We start from the raw sequence: 21,238 nt of genomic DNA on the forward strand, positions 1-21,238 counted from the left end.
CACGATCTCGGCTCACTGCAACCTCCACCTCCCAGGTTCAAGCGATTCTCCTGCCTCAGCCTCCTGAGTAGCTGGGATTACAGGCACGTGCCACCATGCCTGGCTAATTTTTTTTTGTATTTTTAGTAGAGACGGGGCTTCACCAGGTTGGCCAGGCTGGTCTCGAACTCCTGAGCTCAAGTGATCCAGCCGCCTCGGCCTCCCAAAGCGCTGGGATTACAGGCATGTACCACCATATCCGGCTACTTTTTTGTGTGTGTGTGTGTATTTTTAGTGGGAGACAGGGTTTCACCATGTTAGCCAGCCTGGTCCCGAACTCCTGAGCTCAAGCGATCCACCCTCCTCGGCCTCCCAAAGTGCTGGGATTACAGGCATGAGCCACTGTGCCTGGCCCTCATTCTTTTCTGATGGTTACTACTGCCCAGGAGGTAATCCATTTAAACTTGTATAGTGATGCAACAAAGGTACATAGTCATGTATTTTCTCTTCGATTTATCTGAGCTAATGGTAAAGATTTTTTATTTTTTTGTATGTCTCCCTTTTAGGTCATATCTGACTGCTATTCAAAATGAAGCAAATATTAGATTGATTAAATAATTTTTATTCTCTACACAGAACAATGGAGGGAGAAAAAAACTAAGAAATCTAGTTGCAATGTTTTTCTTAATTCTGCAGTTTATGGTGCCTATACTTTGACCACTTTTTTTTTTTTTTTTGAGATAGAGTCTCCCTCTGTCACCCAGGCTAGAATGCAGTGGCGCAATCTCCGCTCACTGCAGCCTCTTTTTTTGACCACTTTTTTTTTTTTTTTTGAGATAGAGTCTCCCTCTGTCACCCAGGCTAGAATGCAGTGGCGCAATCTCCGCTCACTGCAGCCTCCACCTCCTGGGTACAAGCAATTCTCTTGCCTCAGCCTCCCCGAGTAGCTGGAACTACAGGCGTGTGCCACCATGCCCAACTAATTTTTTTTGTATTTTTAGTAGAGGCGAGGTTTCACCATGTTGGCAAGGCTGGTCTTGAACTCTTGACCTCAGGTGATCTGCCCTCCTCGACCTCCCAAAGTCCTGGGATTACAGGCATGAGCCACCGCACCCAGCCAATGACCACATTTTTACCCCTTATAATGTGTATGTGTGTGTGCGTGCGTGCTCGTGTGTGCGAAGTATTGTTTTATGTTATTTGTGTTTGTAAAATAGACCAGCCACTTTCTTCCCTTTTTTGTGGGTTCCTTTCTTATTTGGAATTAAAGCTAACTGGAACCTACTAACTCTTAGACGTAAATTTAAATGTTGACCAAATATGGCTGCTTTCCTACTAGATTATAATCTTTTTGCAGCACCTACCCTAAGTGCTGTACACATATTAGGCTGTCAGCATGTTTACTGAATTAAGTTAAAACATTTGGAAGGAGCTACTGCTTCAGGTTTTTGAAAAGGTATTTTCCTGAGATTTTGATAAAGAACCTATCTTGAAATATTAGTGTGTTTTTTGTACTTTTAGAACAGTTCTAATGTTTGCATTTGAACCTGTTTGTTTATAAGTTGATTTTTTTTCTTTCGAGATAAAGTCCCTTATAGGAAGTAAATTTTGTCTCCCTAAATTTAAAACTAACGATTTTATTAGAAGGCACCATTGGCTGAGCATGGTGGTTTATGCCTATAATCCCAGCACTTTAGGAGGCAAAGGCGGGAGGATTGCTTGAGCCCAGGGGTTTGAGACCAGCCTGGGCAACAAAGTAAGACCCTGTCTCTACAAAAAAATAAAAAAATTAGCTGGATGTGGTGACACACATCTGTAGTCCCAGCTACTCCAGAAGCTGAGGCAGGAGGATTGCTTGAGCCCAGGAAGTTGAGGCTGCAGTGTGCTGTCATCATGTCACTGCACTCCAGCCTGGACAACAGAGCAAGACCCTGTCTCAAAAAAAAAAAAAAGAAGAAGCCAGTTTTAAGGAATATTCTCCTGTGTTACACTGCAAACTGGTCCTTAGGCATAGAATTAGAATAATTGTCTACCTACTAATTTTGAAATGAGTCAATGACTTTATTGTGTGGTTTGGTCACATTCAGCCTTAATCTTTTTTTAAACAGCTGTTTTTCCCTAGATAACTTGTAAACTAAGACATTTTGTGGCAAGAACGAAATGTTTTTGCGATATTTATACTAAGCAAAATACAAAATACCCTTGAAAGTAATGCTGATAGAAAAGAGCCAATCTCAAAACGATATACTGCATAATTCAGTTTATTTAACATTCATCAAACACAGAGATAATGGTTGCCAGGGATTAGAGATGGAGGAGGAAGGATGAGTATGGCTTATAAAGGAGTAGTTCAAGAAGTATTGTGGTGACTAGTACAATTAAGTATCTTGATTGCGGTGATAGTTACTTGAAGTTCTGTGTTATAAAATGGCATAGGACTATGCACATACATGCACAGATGTGTATGTCTAAAAATGGTGAAATCTGAATAAGCAGTGTGGGTGTACCAGTGTCAGTTCCCTGGTGTTGATATTGTACTGTATGCAACTTACTAACATTGGGAGAGGTTAGGTAAAGGGTACACAGTACTTAACTGTACATTTCTTTGAAGTTTAAAAATACGCTTTTTTAAACAAGCACTTCCCTTTCTCACCCCAAACCAGGACAATTATTAAAGACAAACGTCTGTTCATTTGGTGTGTGCTTGGTATCTTGCCATTTGATTATAGCAGTACAGCAGAGGATACCCTCAAAGGAGAATACTCTCTAATCTACTCATGTTTTGGGGGCGGTGTATTTTTGTTTGTGAATTAGTTCCTACTAAAGCCACTGTCAGTTCTAGAAAACCCATTTCTAGTTATGCTATAGCTGCCATGGCTAATTAAGGATTCAAATGTATGCATCCTCCATTTTCCTGTTTATGGACATAATATAAAACCTTAAAGAATCAACACAAAAGAAAACATATACAGCCTTTTAAATATTCAGAATAGATTTTTCTAATTCAGTGGATGGAAATATAGTTATATTAATGTCACTTCAAATAAATACCAACCTTACATTTTATTAAGCACACTGATAAATATACTATAAAGAGGAATATTGTTTGCATGCTTTTCTGGTGAATAATTTAAACTATAATACTCCAAAAAAAAAAAGTACAGCTACTGTGTTCTCATAACTTAGTTTTGATTTGTTTAAATATAAGCATTTCTTCAGCCATATATTTTTAAACAGGAACATAATAATAACAAAAATGGTAGCTAACCTTTGTGAGGTAGGTACTAATACATAGAGGAGGAAACTGAAACAGGAAGAAATTAACATACCTAGAATAACAAGCTAGCAAGAGAGAGAACAGTTGTGGACTTTCTGAGTCTACACTTGGGAACGTTATTTTGTAAGTTCTCCTCATGCTATACAGTATAGGAACTCTGAAGTTAGAGATTAATAATCTTTGCAGTTATTATATAAGTTTTGTTTTATTCACAGGGCACATATGAAATCTGTTTTTTCTCTTGCTAAGTTCAGTAAGATCAACCCTTCCCTGATTTATGACAAGAGGATCTGCTTTTGTGATGTTTACCTTCTTGAATATCCTTTCTTTTTATGAAAACCAGACTAAATTGAAAGTTCTCTTAAAATTTGTGTTAGTATTTGAAAAAATTTTATACAAGTTTATGGGATACCTGTGAGATTTTGTTACATCAATGTAATGCTTAGTGATCAAGTCAGTCGGAAATTAGTGTCTGTTACCCAAGTACAATATGTTTTTGTTAAGGATAGTCACCCTGGCCAGGCGCAGTGGCTCATGCCTATAATCCTAGCACTTTGGGAGGCCAAGATAGGCAGATCACTTGAGGCCAGAAGTTCAAGACCAGCCTAGCCATCATGGCAGAACCCCATCTCTACTAAAAATACAAAAAAAAAATTAGCCACGCATGGTGGCGCACACTTGTAATCCCAGCTACTCGGGAGGCTGAGGCAGGAGAATCGCTTGAACCCGGGAGGCAGAGGTTTCAGTGAGCTGAAATCACACCACTGCACTCCAACCTGGGCAGCAGAGCAAGACTCCATCTCAAACAAACAAAAAGGATAGTCACCTTACTCTTCTGTCAAACACTGAATATATTCCTTCTATCTTACTGTATGTTTGTACCCTTTAACCAGCTTCTCTTTATCCTCCCCACTTCCCTCACCCTTCCCAATCTCTGTTATCTACCTTTTCACTCTACCTCCATGTGATGAAATTTTTTATTTTTAGCTCCCACATGGAAGTAAGAACATACGATATTTATCTTTTTGTGTGTGGCTTATTTTACTTAAGGTAATGACCTCCAGTTCCTTCCATGTTGCTGTAAATGACATGATTTCATTCTTTTTATGGCCAAATACTATTCTGTTGTGTATGTATACTGTATTAGTATTTTAAGGATACCAGCCGGGCGCCGTGGCTCACGCCTGTAATCCCAGCACTTTGGGAGGCCGAGGCAGGCGGATCACCAGGTCAGGAGATTGAGACCATCATGGCTAACACAGTGAAACCCCGTCTCTACTAAAAATACAAAAAATTAGCCAGGTGTGGTGGCGGGCGCCTGTAGTCCCAGCTACTCGGGAGGCTGAAGCAGGAGAATGGTGTGAACCCGAGAGGCAGAGCTTGCAGTGAGCCGAGATCACGCCACAGCACTCCAGCCTGGGCGACAGAGCAAGACTCCGTCTCAAAAAAAAAAAAAAAAAAAGGATACCACTAAAAACATAAAAAGACTTGACCTTTAAAAACATAAGATCTGGCCGGGCCCGGTGGTTCACATCTGTAATCCCAGCACTTTGGGAGGCCAAGGCAGGTGGATCATGAGGTCAGGAGTTTGAGACCAGCCTGACCAACATGATGAAACCTTGTCTCTACTAAAAATAAAAAAATTAGCTGGGCATGGTGGTGCACGCCTGTAATCCCAGCTACTCAGGAGGCTGAGGCAGGAGAATCTCTTGAACCCGGGAGGCGGAGGTTGCAGTGAGCCGAGATCGCGCCACTGCACTCCAGCCTGGGCAACAGAGTGAGACTCTGTCTCAAAAAAAAAAAAAAGATCTTACTGATCTGCTTTTAATTGTAGTAGTTTTTTTTTTCTCACACATAAATATATGTATTTATTTTAAGATAGTTGTTAAAAAGAAAAATATTTTCCCATTCATGATATGACTACAGTGTATCTGAAGGAATCTGTTTTTCATCGATATTATGGAGTAGATGTAGAAACAATACTTAAAATATCAAATACTAAATAGACTCGTTTTTCCTTTAATGTTAATAACATTCTGTGTTTTCATTTTATGTGACTTCCCAGTCTAATGGTCAGCAGTACATGTAGAGTTATAATAATACTTATGTTACTCTAGTAGACGCAATCATACCTCAGCTTTATGTTTTCAGAGGAATCATCTCAGTTGGTGAATTTCCAATAATAGCAACATAGGACACCGCTCAATATTAGAAAGTTTAAATCAGATTTATGCTATAGGCTATTTGTACCTTTCCATGCCTTTTAATTCTGTGTTGTCTTGAGGCATTTCAGTGTATATCCAGTACTGGTGTTTAAAGGAAAGTTATTAAAGTTTGGAATAAGAGTACTTGAATTGGAATCTTGCTTTGCCATTCACCAGCTGTTTGTCCTTAAATTCTCTCAGGTTATCTGTAGCCTTAACAATTAAAGGTGACTTCTGTATGTCATTTAGCTTACTTAGCATCCATTATTTCTGAAGTTGTTAGGATTATTGTAACTACTGTTGTTACTATTTTTAGATTAATATATTTCCTTTCTAGATTTCCATTTAAAATATATTTAAAGAATCATAAAAATTAAACACAAGCAACATCCTTTTATATTCTGCACAGTTCTTAGCAGAATTATAGATTCAAAAAAGACGCACAGAATAGGCCACAATACATGTGCCAATTTTTGTTCTCAATCTTAAAATTACATAGTATAATTATTATGGTTATCTGAAAACGATCACGTTGTGCACATGTACCCTAAAACTTAAAGTATAATAATAATAATAATAATAAATAAAATAAAAAGAAGTGTCTGCTCTTTTATAAGAGGAAATTGTTTTTAATTGTAGTAGTCATTTTTCTGCCTGATCTGAATCTAGATGAGTTTTTTATGTTATATAGAAGATCATTTTATGTATTTTTATGTAGGGTTACTATTATAGAAAAAAGTAAAAGTTTTACTGCTACTCTTAAGCTTTTTGTGTTTGTTTAAACAGGTTTTTGGCATTTTAATCGTCATCCTTAGTAGTCATTGTTAAAGTAACTTTATTTAGAAAATTGAGAATTAAATGACCTTCAAAAGATCATCAGTCTTTCCTGACTTTTTGAGGTTAGGTTCAGAGTTATCCATTGATGCTGTTGAATTCTAGGGATATAAGTTTGTGAATAGAATATGTAAAACTATTGCACTCCTTCCATTATGTTACCTTCCTGTGTAAGTAGTAATAGCTTGTTTTTTCAATGGTGATACTTCATTCTTCTAAACAGCTATGAACATAGAAACAAAATCTTTTGAGATGTCTCAAAATAGACATAGTTTACATTGGAAAGGCCTTTCCCAGTCTGCTTATTCTATACTTTATAAAGTCTGAAAAGGTATAGCCTTGTGTTTTTCTTTCCGAAGTTTTCTTTTTAAAAGTTATTTTATTTCTCTGAGAATCTTCCATAACAACCAAGTTACATAGTTTAAATTGAAGCATCCAGTTTGAAAGGCAGCAGGTAAACTCTGACAGACTAAAGGTGACAGACTGAAGGAGGAGATAGGGAAAAATAATAAAAGCAAGTAAAAGAGGAAAACATCCAGCATTTGGAGATGTATTCTTCTCAGTCAGTCCTGAAGACATCATTAACTCAGTGGTCAAGAAAAATATTTTTCATTCATACTAATTAGAAATACAGACATGAAAATACATTGGAAATATTTACTATTACTTTCAGTTTTGGTATTTAAAATTGATATTCTAGTGAATGAAAGTTTCATATTACATGTAACAGAAATTTGGATTAAATTAGTAATACATGTAATACACAACTAGTATGCTTAGCATATAGCACCTAGCTCAATAAATGTTAGCAGCTATTACTGTTTTTGTTATCAACATCTTTCCCCCAGTTAGTCAGTTTACCATCACCTAAAATGTCTTTAGTTCTTTGCATACTTATTTAATTTATTAAATATGTATTATATGACCTTTGTGTATTAAATTGATTTGTCTGTGGTCATAGAGAACTATTTTGTTCATGGTTATTACCATGAAAAAAAGAAAAAGCACCAATTGCTGATACAATACAACTGAAGATAGCAAGTGTTAATAGGCTGGACTACTGTAATTCTAGAGCTGAGGATTTTATGTACATCTATATATTTAAAACTTACACATATGTTTTTATGTATATTTAAGACTTCGTTTTTTTTTTAAACAGCAGTTTTAGACTGACAGCAAAATTGAGAGGGACGGAGATAACCCATGTAGCCCTTGCCCCCACAAATGAAAGAATTAAAAATTCATCAGTAGCTTTATTTTGGCTTTTTTAAAAAGATGTAATTCACATAGCATAAAATTCACCCTTTTATACAATTCAGTGTCAGTATATTTGCAAATCCTAATACTTGAAAAAAAAATTATTGTGCATATTAAGTTATATAACAATTATGGGATATAGATGGTAAAAAGTTTACTACAGTAAAGCAAATTAACATGTCCATTATCTTACATAGTTTTTTTGTTTCTGTGGCAAAAGCAGCTACAATTTACTCATTTAGCATGAATACCATATATAGTACAATTTTATTACCTATTGTCTTCATGTGGTACATTAGATCTCTAGACTTGTTCATCTTGTTACATACCTACCTCTTCCCATTTCCTCTCACCCCACCCCTAGTAACCATTGTTTTTAAGTTCTTTACCTCTGTGAGAGATTCCACTTACAAATGATGTCAGGTACTATTTTTCTTTTTGTGTCTGGCTTACCATGTAGCATAATGTCCTCCAGGCTCATTCATGTTGTGGCAAATGGCAAGATCTCCTTTTTAAAGGCTGAATAATACTCCATCATACATATTTACCACAGTTTCTTTATCCATTCATTTGTCAATGAACACATAGGTTGTTTTCATACCTGGCTATTACAAATAATGCTGCAATGAACATGGGAGTGAAGCTACCTTTACCAGATGGTGATTTCATTTCCTTTGGCTGTATGCCAAGAGGGATTGCTAGGCTGTATGGTAGTTCTATTTTTAATTTGTTTATAAACCTCCATACTGTTTTCCATATTGACTGTACCAGCCTACATGTGCACCAGCAGTATATACGAATTCCCCTTTCTGACACCCATGCTAACCTTTATTATTTTTTGGCTTTTTTAATAATAGCCATTCTAACAGTTGTGAGGTGTGATCTCTTAGTGATTCTGATTTACATTTCCCTGATGATTAAAGCCTGTACTTTTAAGGAAACATATTTTTCTTAAGTATTTTTTTTCTTAGCTGTATGTAATCTTTACTTTTGCCCATGTGATGACTACTTCCTATCTTCCTCTTGCATTCTTTTGCATTTTTATTCTCTTTGATTCTGGTCTAATGTCATATCTCTTTTGGAAAGGGATTCTTGATTCCTCATATACATTTAGTTGCCTTCTTTGCCCTGGGCTCCCACAGCCCTTTGTTTATTCCTTTATTATATTGCTTATCACATTTATATTGTAATTGTCTTTTTTTTTTGAGATGGAGCCTGGTTCTGTTGCCCATGCTGGAGTGCAGTGGCACAATTTCGGCTCACTGCAACATCTGCCTCCCAGGTACAAGTGATTCTCACGTCTCAGCCTTTCAAGTAGCTGAGATTACAAGTGTGCTCCAACACTCCCGGCTTATTTTTGTATTTTCAGTAGAGAGGGGGTTTCACCATGTTGGCCAGGCTGGTCTCAAAACTCCTGGCCTCAGGTGATCCGCCCGCCTCAGCCTCCCAAAGTGCTGGGATTACAGGCATGAGCCACCGCGCCTGGCCGTATATTGTAATTATCTCTTTAATTGTCTTCCCTTTCAGACTGTTTATCTGAAACAAGATCTTGTTTCAGTCTCTGGCCTAAGACAGAGACTGTTCTTGCTTTTTCACTATCCTCAGGACCTAAACATGCTTTTCGGTACATAGTTTTTGATTATTGCCATGAATAGTTACTGCTGTCCCTAAGCCTTATACATAAACTGAGAGCTTGATACACTATATTGAGTGGTGAATATTAAAATAATTTGCTTTTTGTAAGCTGGGAATCATACCATTTTAGTGTTGGAAGGTACCTGAAATATTATCTAGACCAGTCTTTCCCCATTTTCTCTCTCACACACACACACACACTCTCTCTCTCTCTCTCTGTCTCACATGTTCACATGAAGCAAATTGAAATCCGTAAAGTTTGAATGACAGTAGTGAATTTAGGACTAAAAATTTATGTTTACTCACTTTTTCCTGTACCATTTTATTTTCTCTGATACTTTATAACCTATTCTGAGGATTTACAATGCAAATTCATTTATTTCCTGAAGTTTAGGGAAAAAACCCTGAAAATGTTAGTTTAATTTGTATTATTATCTTTTTACTTTTAACTATAAGTAAGGCACCATTGCCAACCAGAAAACAGGTTGAGCATCCCAAATCTGAAAATCAAAAATCCTAAATGTTCTAAAAGCTAAAACTTTTTTGAGCACTAATGTGAAGCTCAAATGAAATGCTCATTGGAGCATCAGATATCAGATCTTCAGATTTGGGGTGCTGAACCAGTATGTATTTTAAAAATCTCAAATACAAAACACTTCTGGTCCCATGTATTTTAGATAGGGGACACTCGTACTGGAAAAGAAATTTTAAATTTGTTTAAAAAGTGACAGTATATTTCTGTTTTACAGACCTCTGTGAGTGAAAGCCTTCAGAGGGAAGCTGCTAAAAAGCAGGCCATGAAACAGGTAAGGTAGAAGACTGGGATAAGTGCATTCAATGAAGCATTCTGGCTCATTTTTAAGCGTCAGTTTTGGTATCTGGGTGCTGAGACTAAAACAGAATAGATTTAAGGAAAAACACAATGAAGAATTAGCTCCTTATTGCTGTGCTATAGATTAAACCAGTTCTGCTTGTAGATGACTCATTAGTCTAATAATGGATTGTTTGGCCTGTTGTTATTTATTATTCTTGCTAGTGAGCTTACTTGGGGGAAAAAAAAAAACCTTTTCACAACCAAAATGGTTTCACAAACTTATAATTATTTGAAACTCATCTGCCAAGAAAGAAGAATATCAGAGATAGATACAAATATGTAGATATATAGATATATAGTTTTTTTTTTTTTTTTTTGAGATGGAGTCTTGCTCTGTTGCCCAGGCTGGAGTGCCGTGGTGCACTCTTGGCTCACTGCAGTCTCCATCTCCTGGATTCAAGCAATTCTCCTGTCTCAGCCTCCCGAGTAGCTGGGACTAAAGGCGCATGCCACCATGCCCAGCTAATTTTTGTATTTTTAGTAGAGACGGAGTTTCACCATATTGGTCAGGCTGGTCTGGAACCTCTGACCTCAGGTGATTCACCCACCTCAGCCTCCCGAAATGCTGGGATTACAGGCGTGAGCCACCGTGCGTGGCCTGATAATTTTTAAAAGACTTGCTAGTACCTTAGTGTTTCCAAGTGCTTTTTATATACATTTATCTTTTACAGTTCTCACAAACTTGCCCATAGTCCTGATTAAGAAATCTGAAACTCAAAAAGGATAAAGTGCTCCTTAAGATCATACTACTAATTATCGAACTAGGCCTGAAGGTTTACTAATTTTTCTACTATTATAGACTAGTATATCTTAGATTTTCTGCTATAGAATGTAATGAAATTAAACAATAGCAAGGTGCCTTTGTTTTTCATTTTGAATTATTTATCCTCCCCATTAGCTTTACAATTTTTGGTCCTATTTCCTCTTTGTCTAACTGGAAACCTGCATAAAGATAAGTTTATTAAGCACTTTCTGTGTGCCAGGCATCATGACAACTATGTTTTAAGAATGATCTTTAATTCTTACAATAATTCTATGAGATAGATGCTTTTATAATCCTTATTTTATAGTTAAGGAAATGAAGGCAAGAAGAATTTATGTGACCTGCATGAGGCCACATAGTTAATAAATGGTAGGGCTGTGTTCAAAACTAGATAGTGAAACCTCAGAACCTAGGCTTTTAATCACTGTGTTTCACACCCTCCCGGAGGAATTGACACAGAAGGATATATTTAGTCATTTTAAGATAATGTCAGAGTTTCACAGTGAAATATAATGTGTAACTCAGCAGCCTCAGAATGATTTAATATACACATAAAACATAAAAAAGACAGTGATTATTTAACATAAATACTGGAGTGCTTTGAGTCAGAATTTTGGAGAGACCATTAAGTTCAACTTCCTCACTATATAAATGGGAGACTTAGTTCTGGAGAGTTGGGTAACTTATCCAAGGTAATAACAGGTATCTTGTTTTCCAGGATTATTTTAACATTTTTGTGCTGCCTTTTTTTCTTCACTTAAAGCGTGAATCCCAAATCTGATTTTATTCTTAACTCTGTCTTGTTCAAGCCACTTTATCTGTTTAGTGGGACTTTTTCATAGTTTGCTTGGAAATTAGGAATGCTGCTACAACTCTTACACCTTTCACCTGCTTTCTGCTGATTTTTTCTCACACCTATATTACATACTTTTCCCTTTGTTCCCCACTTGATTGATTCAGCTCGTCGAATGTCTTTATCCATACAAATTGAAACTGTTTTTGATTTTACTATGAAGAATACTAGCTTGATTGCATTTACTAAATCTTAGAGAAAATGCTTTTTAAAATGGGGTACTTTAAACTATTTTTTTCTTCTATCTGGACCTCAAGTTTACAGAACTGATGATGGTAACATTATTGTCATATTCCCTATTTCACTGGGAAAACTTTCAGTATGTCATCAGTAAATAAAACATTTGCTGTAGGTCTCTGGTAGATATTTGTTGCTAATCTAAGGAAATTATTTTCTTAGTTTGAGGGTTTTGTTGTTTGTTTATTTGTTTAAATGGTGAACTATATACAAAAAGGATACTGCTTCATGACCATGTTGGTTTTATACCAATAATGTAAAGTCAGCTTAACTTAGAAAATCAATCATTGTAACTTCACATAAGTGGTATAAACCTAACATAAGCATCAATGTTATCCTTTTCATATATTGTTGCATTTGGCTTACTAAAGTTTCATTAAGAGTTTTTAAGTATTGAAGATTTTTGCATCATAAGTGAGACTGGGCAGAATAGGATAGTTTCCTTTTCTTTTGCTGTAATTATCCAGATTGAAAAAGTCTGATAATACCAAGGTTTGGTGAGCCTTATACAATGAGCTAATATGATACTGTATACATTTTGTTTGTTTCTACTTCGTTTTCTGTCCTGACAGATCAGTGTTTTCTTCATTCTGTTTTCTTTGGGTTTATTTTGTTATTTTTCTAACTTTTTGAGATTGGTGCGTAGCTCTCTGTTTTCTGTTCTTTCTCTTTTCTAATGTATGCATTTAAGGCTATATGTTTCCCTCTAAGTACTTCTGTAGCTGTATCTTACAGATTTTGATAGGCAATATTTTTGTTGTTTCATGCAAAACATTTTCTGATTTGCATTATGATTTCTTGTTTGACCCATGTATTATTAATTTCTGAACATAACAGAGGTTTTCGATTACCTTTTTGTTATTCATTCCTAATATGATTACTTTGGTTTTTTGCTTGTTTGTTTTTTGGGGTTTTTTGTTTTGTTTTGTTTTTGTTTTTGTTTTTGAGATTGGAGTCTTGCTCTGTACCTAGGCTGGAGTGCAGTGGCACGATCTCGGCTCACTGCAGCCTCCACCTCCTGGATTCAAGCGATTTTTCTGCCTCAGCCTCCTAATGGCTGGGATTACAAATGTGCATCACCACGCCTGGCTAATTTTTATATTTTTAGATGGCCAGGCTGCTCTCCTGACCTCAGGAGATCCGCCCGTCTTGGCCCCCCAAAGTGTTGGGATTACAGGCATGAGCCACCACACCCAGTCCGTAACATGGTTATTTTGGATTCCAAGACACTGCACTGTATTGTTTCATGCCTTTAAAACATGTAGAGGTTTACTTTATGGTCTAGTGTATAGTCAGTTTTTATAAATATTTCCTCTGTGTTTGAAAATGTTCTGTATTGATACAAAAATTAGCCGGGCATGGTGGTGTGCACCTGTAGTCCCAACTACTCAGGACGCTGAGGCAGGAGAGTCACTTGAACATGGGAGGTGGAGGTTGCAGTGAGCCAAGATGGTGCCACTGCACTCCAGCCTAGGCAACAGAGCAAGACTCCGAACCCAAAAAAAAAAGAAAAAAGAAAAAAAGAAGAAAATGTTCTGTATGTGTCCATTGGGCCAGTTGTGTTAATCCATATATATTCATACTGTTTTTTTTGTTGTTGTTGTTTGTTTTTTGTTTTGTTTTGTCTATTCTGTTACTGAGAGGCATATTTTAAAATCTCCCACTGTGATTGTGGATTTGTCTATTTTTCCTTGGATATCTGTTCAAGTTTTGCTTTATTTATGTTGCAACATAGTTAATAGTAACATATCTACTCAAGTGCTCCCCTACCGCTCTCCTCCCAACATATACAAAGGCACGTCATCAGTTTAAAACAGCCCTGGCCGGGTGCAGTGGCTCATGCATGTAATCCCCGTACTTCGGGAGGCCGAGGTGGGTAGATCACGAGGTCAGGAGTTCGAGAACAGCTTGACCAACGTAGTGAAACCCCGTCTCTACTAAAAATACAAAAAATTAGCCAGGCATGGTAGCAGGTGCCTGTAATCCTAGCTACTCAGGAGGCTGAGGCAGGGGAATCGCTTGAACCCAGGAGGTGGAGGTTGCAGCGAGCCAAGATCGCACCACTGCACACCAGCCGGGGCAACAGTGCAAGACTTCGTCCCCCCCCCCAAAAAAAAAAGCCCTCAGTCTCCCTTTTCCCTTGCTTTTTGTTATTGTAGTGGTGATTATTTCTTAGATTCCATGTTTCCCTCTTTGTGTTATCCAGGCTGGTTTTGGGGAGTGAGCAGGAGTGCCAATTCAACATCTAGGCAGGAGAATCTTTCACTTTCTAAAGGTTGAGAAGTGAAAAAAATGAATTTCTTAATATTTTAAACAATATTCTAGAAAAAAAGTTTTTCAGTTAGCATGTGCATTATTCAGAGTTTAAATGTTGGTATGTAAAAACCCTAGTCTATGAGACAGATTCTTTTGAATAATTATATCATCCTATCACTTAAAAAGGATCCCTCTTGGTTTCTGTATTAGCCAATCTAGCAATTCAGGAAAAAATCAAAGTGTGTAGACTCTGTACCTCAGGAATTTACAACTGGGGGCAAAAGGCTAAGATTTGTAAAACAGGAAGTAAAAACGCCCATGCCTGGCATGGTGGCTCACGCATGTAATTCCAGCACTTTGGGGGGCGCTGAGGTGGGTGGATCATTTGAGCCCAGGAGTTCAAGACCAGCCTGAGCAACATGGTGAAACTCTGTCTCTACAAAACATATAAAAATTAGCCAGGCATGGTGGCACACGCCTGTAGTCCCAGCTACTTGGGCGGCTGAAGTGGGAGGATCACTTAAAGCCTGGGAGGCAGAGGTTGCAGTGAGCCAAGATCACACCACTGCACTCCAGCTGGTGCAACAGAGTGAGACCCCGTCTCTTTAAAAAAAAAAAAAAAAACCAGTGTAAATATTGCAGAATAGAATGTTCCTCAGAGTTTAGAAGAAAGATCATTGGGGGTTAGAGGCCTCAGAAATGGGCTCATAGAAGTAGGGCTGGCCCTGAAATACTGGGTAAGATTTTGATAGCTTGAAAGAGGAGAGAAAAACATCATTTAAGATGGAAGGAACATGATAAAGGCAGAGACTTTATGTTTAACAACTCTAAAAATGATAATGAAAGTTTAATATATAATACAGGCCTCTCAAAACCAAGGTTAGGTGTTTCCATCGTACCTTTTGACCTTTTGATGGGGATAATTATATACAAATGAATAGATGATAATAATAGTTGATGTTTATTGAATACTTATTCTCTATCAGGCTCTAAGTGTTTTAAGTTTAGTCATTTAATTATAACAGCTTAGAATATAAATATAATCATTATTCTTTCTCTTCTAGATGAGGAAATTAAGGTACCAAAAGATTATAAACAAACTTGCCCAGAGAGTGTAGAGCCAGGATTCATACCCAGGCAGCCTGGCTCCAGAGTTTATTCGTATTTCCTATGTAAAAATGTGATTGCAATTTTTATGACATATTTTCAATTTATGAACCATTCTCAAAAAACATAGACTCTGTTGTATCTATTGGCTGGCTTATATTTTTGAAACATTTAATTTTTTTTTTTTAAGACCAAACTGGAAATCCAGAAGGCCCTTGCAGAAGATGCTACTGTGTATGAATATGACAGTATTTATGAAGAAATGCAGAAAAAAAAGGAGGAAAATAATCCCAAATTGCTTTTGGGGAAAGACAGAAAGGTTTGTAAGCTGAAATAACAAACTTTCTTTGACCTTGACCTACATTTTGTGTCTTAATCTTATAACATGAGAATTATCTGAGAAAAAGCTTTTAGGTATGTGAGGTGTGAAGAGTCCCTAATTCCAGATATTACAAATTTGATTGTAGAACTCAAGAAGCACTACATATTATCCTAATAGGCCAAGTGAATTATCTAACAATTTTGTTTTTTGCTTTGAAACCTTTGCAAATAGTTTTTTGAAAACTTTTCCTTAGAATTCTAATGTACCAAATTTGTACTGCTCCTGCCCTGTGTATGTTTATTTGTGTTTTATTACCCTCTCATTTTTTTATTTCTTCCTAGCTGGTAACTGAATCATCTGCCTGCACCTATCATGATTTTATTTTCAGTGAGAAAAAAATTTGGGAGGGGTAAAAACTGAAATAAGTTCAGATTTTCTTTCTATCAACTCTTGTTCTTTCACAAGCACAGGCTGATTTTTAAGGGCATTTGCATCTGACAGTTATCTACTAGTAGAGTGATGGTATAAAATTATATTAAAGCTACTATTTTAAATAGTCATATTTCTACTACTAGCAGGAACTTTTCTGATTTTTTTTGAATTAAGAGAATACCAGAAAAAAGAAAAAAAATTATATTTAGTTTGATGTTTTATTAAAGTTAAATCACATTATAAACAATTTCTATCTCTGCTATACCTAAATTTTTATGGGAAACAGTTTCAATATTAATCTTGCTAGTAAGTTTATATTGAATGTAGGGAAGACAGTCTTATTTGGGCTGATCATTTCTATCTTAATGAATTCATTATAAAAATTATAATATCAACAATTACTATTTTTTTACTCTTTTCCTAAATCTTTTTTATTTCCTTAGCCCAAGTATATTCACAACTTGCTAAAAGCAGTTGAGATCAGAAAAAAGGAACAGGAAAAAAGAATGGAAAAGAAAATACAGAGAGAACGAGAAATGGAAAAGGGGGAGTTTGATGATAAAGAAGCATTTGTGACATCTGCATATAAGAAAAAACTGCAAGAGAGAGCTGAAGAAGAAGAAAGAGAGAAGAGGGCTGCTGCACTGGAAGGTAAAATGAAAGAGTGGGAAAGGCACAAGGAAACAGTAGCAGAATCTCTCCCCTGTGGTTAGCTGTTTGCTCTGTCACTGAACTTTTGGGTTATGAGTTTGTGATCATAATTTATATATAGGAATTCAAGACACAAGGAATATGGTATTATATAGTAGTATAAAACAGAAAGGAAAGTTTAACTAAAAACAGTTGAACTCTTCAGTAACTATTATTTCTACTAGACTTTTCTCTTAGTTCTCATTTTGTGGCTTTTGCCTTAGAACATGATCTGAGATGTAAAAACATTTATTACAAAGTATAACACCATGGCATTTGTCAGAAACAATATAAATATAATTTTAAACCCTAGTTATATTTTTCTGGGATGAGAAAATAATAGAGTAACACCACTCGAGGATCAATGAGGCAGTTAGAAAAAGAATAACATTAATTGAAGAAAGAATAAAAATTGGATGAATTAAGAATATCTTAATGCTTTAGTGCTTTCTACTCATGATTATTTCTCAAGATCTAAGTAGAATATGCATTTATAAAATACTTTTTTTTTTTGAGACTGGGTCTCTGTCACCCAGGCTGGAGTGCAGTGGCTCAACCATGGCTCACTGCAGCCCTGACTTCCCAGGCTCCAGTGATCCTCCCACCTCAGCCTCTTGAGTAGCTGGGACTATAGGAACATACCACCATGTCTGGTTAATTTTTGTATTTTTTGTAGAGACGGGGTCTCACTATGTTGCCAGGGCTGGTCTCGAACCCCTGGGCTCAAGCAAATCTTCCTGCCTCAGCCTCCCAAAGTGTTAGCATTACAGGTGTGAGCCACCATGACCAGCCCTGTAAATACTTTAATTGACAAATGCTCATCAGCTTTTTGGACAGAGTCTCGCTCTGTCGCCCAGGCTGGAGTGCAGTCGTATGATCTTGGCTCACTGCAACCTCTGCCTCCCAAGTTCAAGTGATTCTTATGCCTCAGCCTCCCAAGTAGCTGGGATTACAGGCATGCACCACCACACCTGGATAATTTTTATATTTTTATAGAGACGGAATTTTACCATGTTGGCCAGGTTGGTCTCGAACTTCTGATCTCAGGTGATCCACCCACCTCAGCCTCCCAAAGTTGTAGGATTACAGGCGTGAGCCACTGTGCCCGTCCTCTTCAGCTTTTAAGTAGAAGAAAACCAAGTCTATAACATTCTGTCTAAGCATGTACTGTGTGTTTAGAGTGCTAGTCAGCAAACTTTCTGTAAAGGACCAGATAGTATTTTAGTATTCATATTTTAAGACTTTAAATTTATAAATTCATATTTATGAATGCCAGATCATATTCATACTTTAGTGCTTTTTGTATATATGATCTCTGTCGCAGTTACTGAGCTCTGCCTTGGTAGTACAAAAGCAGTTTTGGACAATACTTAACAGGGCTTTCTTTCAATAAAAATTTATTTATGAAAACAGGCAACAGGCCAAATTTGGCCTGCAAGATATAGTTTGCCAATTCCTGATCCAGTGAATAGTTTACACATTGTATGTTATATACCATAGGTCTGTAAAATGAAACTGCACTGTGCCTTATTGAATATATTCTAATTTTTGCTTTCCCTCTGTTAGCATGTTTGGATGTAACCAAGCAGAAAGATCTCAGTGGATTTTATAGGCACCTATTAAATCAAGCAGTTGGTGAAGAGGAAGTACCTAAATGCAGCTTTCGTGAAGCCAGGTGAGGAGACGTGTATGAAATATTTTGAAGAAAGATACTGTTAATAATCTGTGGTTGTGGGGTCATTTTAACCCTCTGAAAGATGGAAGATTACAGCATTGCATATTGTGTTGTCAGCCAGCCTTACCTAATTGAATGAATGGCTAGAAATTTGCAGTTTCTTGATTTTAAAACCTACAGGTTTAGTTTAAGATCATTTTTATTCTGCATTTCACAGAAATTGTTACATTAAAACATAGTGATTGAGTTTAATATTATCGTAAAACCAAAGACAGACTTTTAATGTATAAAGTTTCTGAATTTTTAAGCAATTTACGGGTCTTAATAAGGGAGAGCAAAATCTTCAAGGGAAAGCAAAATCAAATTGTTTTTTTTTTTTGGTTTTTTTTTTTTTTTTTTTTGAAACAGAGTCTCACTCTGTCGCCTGGGGTGGATGGAGTACAGTGGTTCAATCATAGCTCACTGCAGCCTTTGCCTCATGAGCTCAAATGATCCTCCCAAGTAGCTGGGACTACAGGTGCAAGCCATCATGCCCAGCCAATTTTCTTTTTGTGTTTTTTGTTGTTGTTGTTGTGTGTGTGTGTGTTTTTTTTTTAGATGGAATGGAGTCTTGCTCTGTCACCCAGGCTGGAGTTTAATGGCGTGATCTCTGCTTACTGCAACCTCTGCCTCCCAAGTTCAAGCGATTCTCCTGCCTCAGCTTCCTGAGTAGCTGGAACTATAGGCGCATGCACTATGCCCGGCTAATCTTTGTATTTTTAGTAGAGATGGAGTTTCACCTTGTTGGCCAGACTAGTCTCGAATTCCTGACCTCAGAGTTGATCCACCCGCCTCAGCTTCCCAAAGGGCTGGGATTATATGCGTGAGCCACCACACCCAGCCTCTTTTTGTATTTTTGTTGTGGAGATGGGGCTTTATGTTGCCCAGGCTGGTCTTGAACTCCTGGGCTTGAGGGATCCCCCCCATCTCAGCCTCCCAAAGTGCTGGGATTACAGGTATGAGCCACTGCACCTGGCTGCTCTTTTTTTTTTTTTTTTTTTTTTTTTTTTTTAATAAGAATGTGGGTATTCCTCATGATCCTTAAAATGATTGGTGCCTGGTACCTTAAAATGATTTTGCTGTCAGAATTAAGGAGAAAGTTGGAAAGAATTAGGTGTCTACAATGTAAGTCTTATATATGTGTTCAGATAGTATATAAAAAGGAAAGTGGTTTATTTTCATAAATAGGACCCAGCCTTCATAAAATATAAGACTTACATATCGGGGCTAGAACTGCACTGTTCAGTATGTAGGCACTAGTCATGTGTAGCTACTTAAATTAATTTAAAGTAAATAAAGTAGGTTGGGCTCAGTGGCTCATGCCTGTAATCCCAGCACTTTGGGAGGCTGAGGCAGGCGGATCAGGAGATCAAGACCATCCTGGCCAACATGGTGAAACCCTGTCTCTACTAAAAATACAAAAATTAGCTCGGCATGGTGGCACATGCCTGTAATCCCAGCTACTCGGGAGGTTGAGGCAGGCGAATTGCTTAAACCCGGAGGCGGAGAGTGCAGTGAGCTGAGATAGCGCCATTGCACTCCAGCCTGGCGACAGAGCCAGACTCCGTCTCAAAAAATAAAATGGCTGGGCACGGTGGCTCATGCCTATAATCCCAGCACTTTGGGAGGCCGAGGCGGGCGGATCACGAGGTCAGGAGATTGAGACCATCCTGGCTAACACAGTGAAATCCTGTCTCTACTGAAAATACAAAAAATTAGCCAGGCGTGGTGGCGAGCGCCTGTAGTCCCAGCTACTTGGGAGGCTGAGGCAGGAGAATGGCATGAACCCAGGAGGCGGAGGTTGCAGTGAGCTGAGATTGCGCCACTGCACTCCAGCCTGGGTGACAGTGCAAGACTCTGTCTCAAAAAATAACAATAATAAATAAATAATTAAAGTAAATAAAATTTAAAGTTTTGATCACAGTGGCCACATTTCATATACTCAGTTGCCATATTTGGCTGGTGGTTGCCATACTGGGACAGCTCACATATGAACATTACCATTTCTTGAGGCATTTCTATTAATGCTGGTCTAGAAGGTAAAGGATTAGAGGATTTTTGAATAAAGTTATAAGGTATTATAGGAATGGTGAGATGATTATGTCATAATTATGTAGCTGAAGGTAAGAGTCTGTCCTAAGCAAAAAAAAAAAAAAATTTAACAGGAATGTTCTGGGTAGGTCTGAGTTTGTGTTGCTAAGGAAGGGAAGAGGTAGGAGAATAGAATTAAGGTGAGGAGAGGAAGTTTATGCCCCACTCCCTCCCTACGCTGCTAGGCTTTGATTATAAAATTGGTGAGAAGTATGAACCTAAGAAAATGTATTTGAAGATTCAGGTTTTGAATGGAAATTATAATACATTATATCTTTGTATTAGAATTTCATCTGGAATATTTATTAGGCTGCCATGAAACTCTGTAATGTCGTTGACATAGTTGTACTTCTCAGAGTCTAATAATCGAATTCCTAACTGTTAGTGAGTCCTTTAGCCAAGATAGTTCTGCCAGTAATTTCTGGAAAACCAAAGTTGTTGCACCATTAGTGTGATTAGTAAGTGATTAGTAAGAATCACTCAGTGATTTTTATTTACATTATGCTCATAGTATAAAGTTAACTGTACTTGACAGCCGGAACAATGAAGGTAATATAGTTTTAGTATTGTTGATTCTAATGGACAAATTAATATATTTCCATTTTGTTGTGATAGGTGCCAAGGAGTGTATCAGGATACACTCATGAGAGAGAGTAAATATTTAGGATTATATTTGCCACTATTTTGCTGTGCAAAGATTATCTTCATGTATT

At 37.2% G+C, this 21,238-nt stretch overlaps 1 protein-coding gene across 4 annotated transcripts in view; it reads left to right on the forward strand.

Annotated features, from left to right (window-relative positions):
* NSRP1 (nuclear speckle splicing regulatory protein 1) overlaps positions 1 to 21,238 on the forward strand; it is a 67,519-nt gene that overhangs the window by 43,701 nt on the left and 2,580 nt on the right. For all 4 annotated transcript variants that reach the window (XM_003778777.5, XM_009251456.4, XM_063718086.1 and 1 more), the window contains 4 exons: positions 9,936 to 9,992; positions 15,467 to 15,595; positions 16,474 to 16,681; positions 18,287 to 18,395. In XM_003778777.5, coding sequence (XP_003778825.3) covers positions 9,936 to 9,992; positions 15,467 to 15,595; positions 16,474 to 16,681; positions 18,287 to 18,395 — 503 coding nt within the window. The remainder of the gene's footprint in view (positions 1 to 9,935; positions 9,993 to 15,466; positions 15,596 to 16,473; positions 16,682 to 18,286; positions 18,396 to 21,238) is intronic.

This window comes from Pongo abelii, chromosome 19 (assembly GCF_028885655.2).
Source record: "Pongo abelii isolate AG06213 chromosome 19, NHGRI_mPonAbe1-v2.0_pri, whole genome shotgun sequence".
Taxonomy (NCBI): domain Eukaryota; kingdom Metazoa; phylum Chordata; class Mammalia; order Primates; family Hominidae; genus Pongo; species Pongo abelii.